Source organism: Buteo buteo, chromosome 13 (assembly GCF_964188355.1).
Source record: "Buteo buteo chromosome 13, bButBut1.hap1.1, whole genome shotgun sequence".
In the NCBI taxonomy this organism is placed as follows: Eukaryota; Metazoa; Chordata; class Aves; order Accipitriformes; family Accipitridae; genus Buteo; species Buteo buteo.
In genome coordinates, this window is record NC_134183.1 from 19,494,286 (window position 1) to 19,506,353 (window position 12,068).

At 40.1% G+C, this 12,068-nt stretch overlaps 1 protein-coding gene across 7 annotated transcripts in view; it reads right to left on the reverse strand.

The window, feature by feature from the left end:
* Positions 1–6,010, reverse strand: part of LRRC28 (leucine rich repeat containing 28) — a 60,781-nt gene extending 54,771 nt beyond the window's left edge. For 5 of the 7 annotated variants that reach the window (XR_012652767.1, XM_075045012.1, XM_075045014.1 and 2 more), the window contains exons 1-2: positions 5,878–6,010; positions 2,846–3,074 (exon numbers count right to left, since the gene is read on the reverse strand). Coding sequence is in view for 6 of the 7 variants with exons in the window: in XM_075045012.1 (XP_074901113.1) it covers positions 2,846–3,013 (168 nt within the window). In the remaining variant the exon portion in view is untranslated. Of the gene's footprint in view, positions 1–2,845; positions 3,075–5,209; positions 5,432–5,877 lie in introns of those variants that run through there. The other 2 variants (XM_075045017.1, XM_075045018.1) reach the window with 2 other exon arrangements.
* Positions 6,011–12,068: the final 6,058 nt, after the last annotated feature.

A 12,068-nucleotide genomic window follows, 5' to 3' on the forward strand; every position in this document is an offset into this window, starting at 1 on the left:
CAATGGGTCTGAGTCAAAGTTGCTCAATACAACATCCTACAATGAAATTAAGATTTTAAAAAACCTATTCATGATCCATCAGTTGAGAGGTAAAACTAACTCTGGTCTCTACTGGTGACATGACAACAAATGATGCTAAATGAATTATTAATTCTGCCACCAGCTTAGGGAAGCTTGCCTTGGCCTCACACCCCACTGAATGTTTTTCAAAAAGTGAACCTGCTGATGCGCTATACAGCTTCTTGATCCATGCATTATGTCATAGCCCTCTATCATTTCCAACTTGCCAACAAAGACAAAAGTTAAATTATTCTTAGGCAAGGTATATGTAAATTCTGTCAGCATAACTAATCCAGATGTTTTCATATGAGCCATCTGTCAAGGTCTAGAATAATTTTAGAAGAGCAAAGAACAAAAGCTGATTTAGTCAACATTTTTCAGAACTCTGAAGGAATGAACTGGTGGGACAAAAGTACCACCTAACTTTAAAGAAATACTGTGCAGATTTAGTTTTGATGATTGCTAATAATCCATATGCAATTTAAAGTCTTTATTTGTGAGCTAATGCTCATCATCTTGCATAGAATCAAAAGAGCACAAGGCCGAAAGAGACATCTTCCTTCAATACCCTATTTGTTTTCAACTATTCTCAGATAAGATTTCTCCCCCCACCCCCTGGCAACTTACTAGTACTTTACTGAAATTGAGAGTATTACTTGTCTTACCAGCAATGGATATGAAAAAAAAAAATCGTTATGAAAATACTGCTGTGTAAAAATACTGATGATTTCAGCTCTCCCCCATTCCTCCTCTTCTATTTTTTTTTTTCCTCTCTGTCTTTTCTTTTTGCAAGAGGAATTAACCTAAATCTCTCAACCTTCTCTCACAGGGCATGTTCTCTAAAAATCCCTTGCTGCTGCTTTCTAGGTTCTTTCCAGTTTACCTAGGTCATTCCTAAGTATGAAACTCCAGACTCAACCTTTGCTCCAGCTTATGCTTTAACAGTATCCAATAATTATCCCCTTCTGCTTCTAATGGAGATTGTGAAACTTTCTATGTTCCAAAAAAACATTTGCCTTTCTTTGTAACATGCTGCTAACTTGATCTATTTTGGTCCACTACAACTTCCAACATCTATTCTGCTGAACAGATGCTCAGTGAATCAGACCCAATTTTGTTTGCCTAGGTCCTAACTGTAGTGCTATGCACTTGAATGAGATGCCACCGAGTCATACTATGAGCAAGTTATCCTGATCGTTTTGAATCCTAATGCTCTACTTGATGCTGTTTGCAAGTCATTTTGCTGAGGTATGATCTACATTTTAATGTTGTTTCAGTTCCTTTATCCCAGGCCTCAATTACAATACCAAACAGTTGTGGGTGAGAGCTGCCTCCCTCATTTAACACATATTCTGTTGACAGTAACCATGGGTAATTACTTATGCCATCTTACACATCTATTGGCTGGTAGTATTAACAGATATCGAGAGGAAAATGGAACTAAACTGTTACTTTCAAGACTTTGTTTTGGTTTCTATTTTATAATTACTTTGAGAAAAACAAAACCAGGCTCTAACACATACATACAGAAAAAGCATATGCAAAACTCTCCTTATCATTGTTTTATCTTTTGAGCAGTACAAACTTCACAAACCTTACACCACTAAATAATCACTGAATTTCACAAAGTGTCAAAGCAGAACTGTTTACAGTCATCAGTTAATTTTTAAAGCAGTTTTAATTTGTAACCATGACTCCTATCCTCCCATTAAATTATTAAGCAAAGGACTTGCTCAAAACCAAGAAGTGCCAAAATACTTCTCTACAGTCCATGTAAACTTAAGTGACTCATTCAAGATGAAGAAAAGGCATAAAATCTTAAGAATCCTTTCAGCTTTTGGCCCAAGAAGTGAAACCTTTATTGAGGAATTCTAATGTATCATTGCCAAAGCTTTAAACACTATTCCTTAAACTGGAGTAATGGACTTTCTCTAGGAAGTGCTGAAAAACATATTATTTTGGGGAATTTTAAGTAGTCAGGCCCACCAGCTCCTCTGCCCTGGCTATTATTTTACCTATCACACCATGGAAGACCCCAAGACAAAAAAACCCTGAATTACTTGGAGACTTGAGCCTACTGACAGTGGCAAGTTCTGACTCTATAGAGAGAGTCTTACCAGCTCAGAATATCCCACGCAATTATTTAACTAGTCCACACTGAATTCTGAGGTCACATCATTCATTCAGGGTGAGAAATTGTTCAGTTCAGGGAAAAACAACAAAACAAAAAACCCACAACAGAAAATCCCACATCCCTGAAATTAACTGTTTGTTCTCCTATCAACAGCAGCCCACAGACACAAGTTTTCACTGGCACCTTAACAGCAAGCTTTGAATTAGACCCTGGGATCGATGACACCTTTAAAATAAGGCATGTACCAAGGCAAAAGTAGTTTAGCCTAACAAAGGAATGTAGACTAGATTTGCATAGTATCACCTAGTGGTAGAAAAGCCTGACTACCAAGCAAAATTTATAGCAGTAAAAAAAAAAAACCAAACCAAAACCAACCAAACAAACCTCACAAGAAAACCCCCAGCAGATCTTCACAGAGCTTCAAAAGTGTAACTATAAAATGTCATAAACTTTCATTTATTATACTCTACATTACCTATGCAAGTTCAAACATAATACAACCAAATACTCATATTTCACAATGGATGACATCATTCAGGATCAGATTTGCTGTAAGATTTTTTTTTTTAATTATCTTGTTTTTTTCTGTTCCAAAAATCAGAATTCCTAAACATACAGACAGTAAACATTACAATAAAGAGGTTGTCGTACCAATGTGGTCAGGGAATTTCTTTTCATATAAAGTCTCTCCAAGTACTGCAGCCCCTCATCTTTCAGTAACTCCAAAGGAAATTGATGGAGATTTCGGTAATTTAAGAACAAGTTCTTGTGCCTTTCCAGCTTTGCCTCAGATATTGTTTTACATAGTTCTGATGCCATGACTAATCCTGTTCCAAGCACCACATCTAATGCATTGCATCTTCTGAAAGGAATCCCATTTCTAGGAGACAAAAAGAGCAAAAAAACCCCAAAACATTATCAAGGTGTATGCTATGCATTCTTTTGCATAAAGAGTTGGTTACTACATTTTATCTGATAATTTATCTAAACACACTTGGTCGAGTTAATACATAAATGAAGTACCCAGAACATCCACACCATAAGATAAGTTAGAAGCAAATCTTTGACTACTTTCTGGATGAAGTTTTGGCGTGTTTTCAGACCAGCAATAACAAGATCTTAAGGTATACATGATGCTTTTTTTCATCCATTTTCCACAGACCTTTCAAATAATTTTGTCAAAGTCTTCACCACAAGAAGAAACAGAAAACAAAACAAAACAAACCCCCAACCTCTCTCTACTAACCATTACTGATGTCCTACATCTATTCTGTGCAGTGTGCTAAAAGAAGAGACAGATCACAAGAAAAATGCACGATTTATTAGAGGACATCTTCAGATGACTAAAACGCCTTCATGTAGCTTTTAATCCAGAATGACAAAAGGCAATGAAAGTTTGTTAAGCTTTCCCATATAAAAGTATTATAAGAATTTATTAGTTAGAAGAGATATTGGGGATGGACAATCAGTTAGGGCATTTTAAAAATAATAAACTAATATATGAGAAATCTGAAACTTAAAGCAAGAAAATTTATCAATAGCTAAATGTGAGAGCGGATTTTCAGCTCTCCTAAAAATAAAACCAGAAAGAACTAAATGTCAAGCTTTAACTGACAATTTCAAACCCAGAAAACAAAAGCATGAAGACATATTAAAAATTAACTTGTATCTGGACCTAGACTATTTAGCTTGTTTTTCTGGTATAACCAAAATTCTAGTCATTACTATGTTGTCTACATGTAGATAACAGCAATGTTACATGTTTTCAATTGTCTCAGAAATCAGAAGACCAAATAAATCCAGACTATTTATTAATTTAAAGTTACCAGTTTGCTACAGATTCATGTGTATAAATTAGTTTCCATTATCAAAAGGCAAGGAATCGTAACTGCTTTCCACCAACAACATTTTATATTTTAGTTCATTCTGTTACTGAAGGAGAGATTTCCAATCATAACAGATATTGGAAGTGAAGGTACCGAGTTACGAACAAGAATCCTATCTGATTATATGGTAGTCTTTGCAAACAAAACTCCTTACCCAGCTGAAGACTGACAATCAGACCATACAAGTAAGTTAAACTGCTTTATCAGTTTCAATAATTCCCTTGATTTGCAGATAAGCAGCTTTTACCAGTGACTTATGTCCTTCTAGAAGAATACAGCATATTTTTTTTCTTAGAGTTCCCATAAGCACTACTAATCACAACTTAGTGTAATATCCTGCACACCAGTCTTGAGTTATCCCCAATTCAAGCCACACTAAGATAGTTCTGCAAGCAAATGACTACCGTGTTAAGAAACCTATACAAGATTAGAAAGTCCAACTTTGGTTAAACAGTATTCACATGAGAACAACCATTGCTATAACAGTTGCCTTCATTAGCTATCTTAAGGAGACAGGGTACACACACTCCTGGCCCTCGGCACTAGCAACATTAAAGGTCTCTTAGTTCAGCAGATAAAGGAAATTAAGCTACTATAATTCCAAACTCCACGTCTGTGATCAGCATTAAAATATTTCAAGGAAAAGCATTAGAATTTTTAATGTGCATAGTCTGAGACTATGTGAGGATTAACTGCTACAATGTAAGAATGGTAAACGAAAGCTCATCTTTCCCCGAAATATTTTTTTTAAATGAAAAGCTGTGAAGTCACAAAACACATACATAAATATCTAACCACCTGCCAATCTGTCCAGAGATGCTTTTTAGGTGTTCTGCACTTGCAGAATTCTCTTCAGAGTTGCGACTCCATGTACCAACTGAACCACATTTAGCCATGGCACACATGAATACACAGACATACAAGCCCACAAATGCAAAGTCCAGTCATAACCTACTCTATTTTGGCTCTTACTTCAAAGGAAAAGCCTCCTACTCCCTTCCACTACCAGCCAAACTTCTTCTCTCTAAATGCTCTTTTTCCAGACATGAGACACAGCACTAGCAAAAAGGAACAGACACAATCCCGCTCTTCAAGGAAAGGCAAAAGGGAGGATGAGGACAGATAATACCCAGTGACGACGGCCCTGTGAGGAGTCAGGTCATTCGGGGGGGAAAACCGCCGTTTGAGGATGGAGAAGACAGAAATACGCCCGCACGGAGCACACGACAAGGAGCAGACGCTGTGTGAAGGCGTGCGAAGGGCTGACACCGGGAGGCTCGGGAAACCCCCAACACCTGCGGGCCGCCTCCGGCCGAGCTGGGACTGCTTGGAGGAAAAGGGCGCACACGGACTGCCGCGAACCTGGAGGAGCCGCAGGGCACAAGAGAACGAGGCTATGAGGTGGGGCCGCACGGAGCCGCCCTGCTCGGTGCTCCTCGGGCCCTGGGAACTGGGGGAGGCCGGTCTGTCACGGGTGGGTGCGGGGGAATGGGCCTGTCCCGGGTGTGCGGGGATAAGCCGCCACAGGCGGAGGCCTGCGAGGACTGAGGAGGCGGCGGGAGGCCGCCCCCACGGCTGAAGGGGAGCCGGAGAGGGGCCAGGAGGAAGGGGCCTCGGCCGGGGGCGGGGGGCCGGCGAAGGCTCACACCCCCTCACGGAGAAGGCGCCGTGCCCGCGCGGTCCAGTAGGCAGACAGCAGGGGGCAGAGCAGCGGAGGCACCTACACCCCCCCCCCCTCCCCCCAGAACCCGACCCGCGCTGTCCCTCTCCCCGCCCGCCGGGGGAAGAATTACTCACCGGAGCGGGGAGCGGCGATCGGCTCTGCTCGGCGCTGCCGCCGTCGGCCCAAGCACCCGGCGGCGAGCGCGGAGCGGCCCGCAGCCGCGCGAGACCGCTACCGCCACACGACTCTCGCGAGACACCGCCCGGCCACAGCACCGCCCTGCCTCGCGTCCCGCCACAACACCGCCCCCTCACCGCCCGCACCCGCCTCTCACCCAATCACAAGGCAGCCCACCGTCCACCATCCAATCACAAGTTCCTCCCCTCTCCTACTCTCGTGCCCCCACCTCTGTCAGCCAATGGGAGGGCGCCCCACCTCAGCGCCTCGCCTGCCTCCTGCTTTGGCGTGGAGACGGGTGGGGAGGTGTGGCTGGCGCTGGGGTCAGGGAGTTTGTTTCCTTCCTTCCTTCCTTCCCTCCCTCCCTCCCTCCCTCCCTCCCTCCCGGTGGGTCTCCTTGGGACAAGGTGTAGGCTCAACTTGCCTTCCCAGGTGTTTACACTGTTCTCAGTGTTAACAACAGTTGTCCCTGCTTAACAGCTTTTGAAGGAGAATGTCATTTGCAGGTAAGAGCCACAACTCTTGGTGGCCAGAGACCGTCTTTCCAGCCAAATTTTGTTGCAAGTAACACTAGCTTTTATTTCTTTGTTAACAGCAGAGTAGACACCCTTAGGCAATCCTGCCTACACCCACAACCTGCCCATCATGACCATTTTTGCCCATGATAGTTGGCTTGTTGAAACAGGTAAGGGAATTATGGAAGCTCAGTTTACCTATGTGCTGTTCACTTGATACTTATTTTATGTGTATTCGCACATACTGAGATGACCCAGTACATAAATCCTGTCCTAGGGAAGGTCTCATTTGTGTTATATCAGTACTCTAATGACAGCAAATTCCCTCATACTTAGAATATTTAACATTACTGGGTATTAAAAGTTCTTCTTTGCTGAAGATTAGCCCTACCAGCTGCCTAAAAAAGGAATCTCAGCTGCAGAAATCCTCTTTCTAGTTCCCACAGACTAATTAACATAAACTTGTTTTAACAAGATTCACATAGCCGGTCTGCAGGGGAACCAAGAAGCTGAATGTAGAAGATGAATACCTTGCGGAAGGCTTTTCTTCTCTCCTATATATTCACAGAACTTTCACTTGAAGCAAAGAAGCATGCAGAAAAAGCTTAAGATTTTTTCTTGCAGACTCATTTATCTTTTTTTCAGTTCTGAATAAAGAATAGCAATCCTTAATTTCATTTTCCTACACTTGAAAAGCAATAGTTGATTTTGACAAGTATACTTGCTCAGTCTTACTTGCCACTTGCAGACTTTTTGGAGTTGTTTTTTTCCAATAAGTAGATTGGATTTTGTTGAAATAATTTGAGATTAAATAATTTACCTTTTGAAATTTAACATCCTCCATACTTACCACATCATGCGGCACATGTTATTTCTTACTGCGGTTGATAGTACTTGTCTGTTTTTCTCAGCTAATTGTTAAATTGCAGGAAGTGGCCTGCTTGTATACCACCACGGTTTTAAAAACAGCCACTACATCACACTTCTTAATGTCGCTTAGATCCCACATTATAAATACCTGAGAAGTTAGAAATTAAGTGTACTTCAGACCAAAGTAGAAGCTGAGTATGAGCACAGTTAGCAACACGTTCCTCAGGGGGAATTCAATGATGTGTCAAACCAAATGTTCTTCTCTAGGATATTAAGTCATTGACCAGGACAAAAACTGTGTTCCTACCTTCTGCCACTAATGTACAGACAGGAAAGATGACGATTTTTTCCTGGGAGACCTGCTCTTAACAGAGCCAGGATAGTTAATGTGTTTCTTTACACATATGTTGTAATGGTTTTGGTTTTTTGGTTGGGGATTTTTTTGAGACAGTAACAGAGAGGAGATAAGATTACTGCACTTTGATATTTTTGACAGCAAACTTTTGTCTGTTTCTTCTTTTCTGCTCACACCAACAAAGGGACTACAGAGATCAGAGCAATGCTAAAATGTGTTTGGTTCTGCTCTGTCACAGAAACAAATTCAGTTCTCAGGGTGTGCTTTCAGTGATTATAAAACATGCTATACGCATGGATTCAACATAAACTGCAGGAGCAGTTTAGGATCACTGAAACTATTAAAGATGTTAACAATATATATATAAAGTACTGGGGCTGTCAGTATTTCAGTGGGGAGTGTTAAAACTGTGGATTTGAAAGAGTATTTTTAAAATTTCTCTTGTTTTCTGAGTGAAAGGGCTCTTGCTAGCAGTATTTAAAATGACTTGTCCCTACTGATAATAGAGTAACGTATATGATTCCCTCCAGTCTGCTTTTCAATTGGCAGAACAGTCTGTAGAATAAGATGAGCTGTTCTTTGCCAAGACAAACAAACATTCTCACCCACCTCAAATATATTACATTTTTCTTCCTTGTTGCAGAGCTGTATCAGGTTCATGTCAGCTCTACAGAGGTACATGCCAGTTACCTCATAGCTTTATGATATCCACAAGAATTTCTATGTGATTTGAGTGTTCACACATCCCTTTATCTTTTGTCTTTTGTCCTGAAGCAGTCAGTCACTTAGGATTCTCACTTTATTGTTTTGCATGGCCTGCAGTCATCACAGTCATTCATTCTCAGTCTGATTTTTTTTTCTGCCTTGATCAATGCCATCATGATCTCCCAGGCTTGTGTCATCAAATTCTGTGCAGTGCTTCTAAAAAGCACTGCTCTCAGATCTGAAAGCTGATCTCTGAAGCGCTGATCCTGCACAGCACAGGTGTGCAGTCTTGCCTGTGTAGTCACAAGGCTAAAAATGATGAGCAGAGCAGGGAGCATTGGAATCTGATCTTCTGTTAAGGACAGCGCTTGCCTCATGGTTGCCGAGTCATTCCCATCTAACAAGTGAGACTAGTGGGATAGCCTTTGCTAAGTAGATTTTTACTGTTTAATTCTTAATTTTGTGCTTGTGAGAGCAAGGAACAGAGGGGCTTGAAATTTACATCTTGCTCAGAAGGATGACTGATCTTATCTGTGCCTATATAAAGAAACTAATAATACTTGTTTTGAAGTGCAACTTTGAGGTAGATCTATTCAAGTAGTTTGCAACTGCCAGTGTCTTGCAGACCCACCTTCATCAGTTGGTTTACTGGAACAAATCCAGTAACTGGAGCAAATGCGCACAGCTTCACCGGTGATCCCTTGTTTGTGATAAACTTATGCAAGCCAGATGAATGTAGTGTGAATAGAAAGCAGTAATGATACATTATCAGATTTATTACACAAGGTAACTATATGAGACTAACAACTTTGGGAAGATGTGGTTGGAAATATCTTTGTATAGTAAAGCCTTATGCAACCATTTTCTTTTGTTTTGCCAAGTGAAACATGAAGAAATTCTTTTTACTGAGGTTTTTGTGACAAGATTCCTAGCTCTCAATTTCACAGAACTAGGAGATCCAAAATGTCTTACTGAGCTTTTGAATTTGAATTCTGAACACTCTGAGGTTCAGCCTCCCTAATAATCCTGGGTGAGTCTTTTCCACCCAGTAGAGTGGATACCATTTATATTGAATCATGTGCATTAAATTAGACTTTGTAAGTTTGGATTATGATCAAAATATTCACTGAGCGATTAAAGGTCAGTTTTTAGCAGCAGGAAGCTTTAGTGTGACTGATGTGTGACAGGAAAAGAGTGCTTCTCCTTTAAGGTCAGATAATTAGGAAATATTTTTAAGCTTTGCTCTTTGGTGTGTTAACTAGCAGTTAAGGTGGGCTTTCTTGGACATCCCTGTATTCTGAGAATTATAGTGAAGCAAAAATCCATCGCTAAACACTAAGCTCATGCAGTTACACCTGGTACAGAGAGGTCCTATGGGTTGGAGGAATCGTCTAGGCACAAGGAATCAACAGATCAATCCAGTGATCAACAGATGCAGTTTCAGCTTTCTTCAGGTTCTGCTTGCTAAAGGGTTGGTGTGTACTAGAGTGTTAGTATATGACATGCACAAGCATGGAAAGCCGTACTAACCCAGTGGACTGTCTCACAGCCAGTGAACTTCTTTTCCATGGTCAGACAGGAGAAGAATCTGCTTCACACATGCCTGAGATGTTTGAAATGGTCTAGGAAAATGGCAGAGCTCTCCCTTACATGGCAGGATTCCAGAATGGGAGGGGTCAATGGTTTGTGCTGTCCTTTTGTCTTCTGCTTATCCGTAGAAAATGTACATTGCCTAGAATTTTGAAAGTTCCCATGCAGTTGAGTACACAATTTTATTTGTTGCAGACACTGGGAGTGGCTTTTTCCCTCATCTGTGATGTCTACTGACTCACGTGCTTCTAACAAGAGCTGAGGGCCTTGTGTCATCACCAGATTCTGCAAACTAAGACTTTAAGAAGCACAATTTCCTACCTTACTGGAGAGACTATATATGTTGTGGTGTGATTGTCACTACTAAGAATTTTTTCAGTTTGCATTCTTTCTTCTAGAATTTCAAATCTATTAATTCTACTTACCCTTGTTTGCACTTCACAATGTCTTACATAATGCTTTTTGAGTATATACAGCTTTCATATAGACAATGATACAAGATCTTGGTATAAATTTTGAGAATTTAGGATCCATTCTTTCCATAGGAGGGGTTTTTTGCATTACACATACATTCATTGATTTGTCTCTTGTATCAGGAAGAAATAAACTCACCTAAACCATTCTGTTTTTACTGATGGAGAAAGAATCCATTCTCCAGAAAGTCCTGGCTCTTCTTAGGAGATCTTTCCTAACTTCCAGTTAGTAATTTTGGTGTAGTGACAAAGCTGTCTCATTTGAGTGGAATACAGTTACAGTGACTCATCACAGTACTGGTAACTGATTCCATAAACCTTTTACTTGAAACTCTGGCTTCTGCAGCAGTACCAAAAACTGGAAGGCAGGTGGAGCTCCTGCATGCCAAGTGTGAATGTGCCAGTATTTAATGTTTAGACATCATCCACCTTTGGCTTAAGTCTTTTTATTTTCAGTTTATTTGTTATTGTATTTGTTAAACTTAGTGACTCCTTTTTCAATGGCACAGTAATGCTAATGAAAAGGTAATTTAAAAGAAAATTACTTGTACTGCCTGGTATGGTTCAAATCAGCAATATAGAAGCTTTTAAAACAGTCTATCACTAATTTGGGCTGAACTCATTTTTTGAGGGAAATTTCCTGGTAATCACATTGATTATGTTGTGCAATAGATTTCCTAAGAACTAGTAATTTGGACAAACTGCAATTTGAATGAAACAACCCTAACACAGAATAAGTGAGCAGTGGGGTTTGGTCCTGATAATGCAGTCTCTGCTCATTCTGAATTCCCACTGATCTAATTAATCTCAGTTGGAAAAAGAACAATGCCTTACTGACTGCCTTAGAAACCAAATTCCTCTGTTAATGCACTAAGCAAATATAACAACAGGCAGAATCAACATTTCTGCCTCTGCTCCACCAGGAAATCTCAATATGGGATTGCCACAAAGGGTACAAATCAGCCAGCTCTCCATGGCTAATTCAGTTGTTAGCCCTTCTTTAATGACTGCTAAACATGCATGTAGCTGATATGGAGATATTTTGTGTTACCTCTTGTCGATAAGATAATCAAGGCTTTCAAATTAATTTCAATTAACCAAGTATTATTTTTCAATTTATCAACATTGCTATATGTCACAAATGCATTAATGGATAAAATTTTGTTTATCTTTCGGAATTCACTCTATGAAACTCCTTAAACTTGACTGATTTGGTTCAATTAAAGCCACTTAGAATATTATCTCCAGTATTGCTTCACTTTAAAACCAGAAAAGTAGTAAAACTTAAATAGCAAATTTAGGCAGCATATGGATGTTTATTAGTTTCAGGCAGAAAATGGCATGAAATGTTTTTTTGGTCTATTTTTATATGACCTCAATAATATTATTTTTTACTACCGCCCTCTGCTGTCATAGAGGCTGTATGGTCGTTATTTCTCCATTTTTCTGCCCGGCCCAGGACCTGCTTTCTTTTCATCTTCACTGCACTTCCCTTCAGTTGAACCCACAGGTTTGCTGAGTTTGCAATAACTGTCAAAAGTATTTCTAATGATTCATTGGATCAAATCAGACCAAAAGTTATTATTAATTCACCTGAAAACAGTGGTTTTAAGCTTATTCTGAAGCTGTTTCTACTTCCA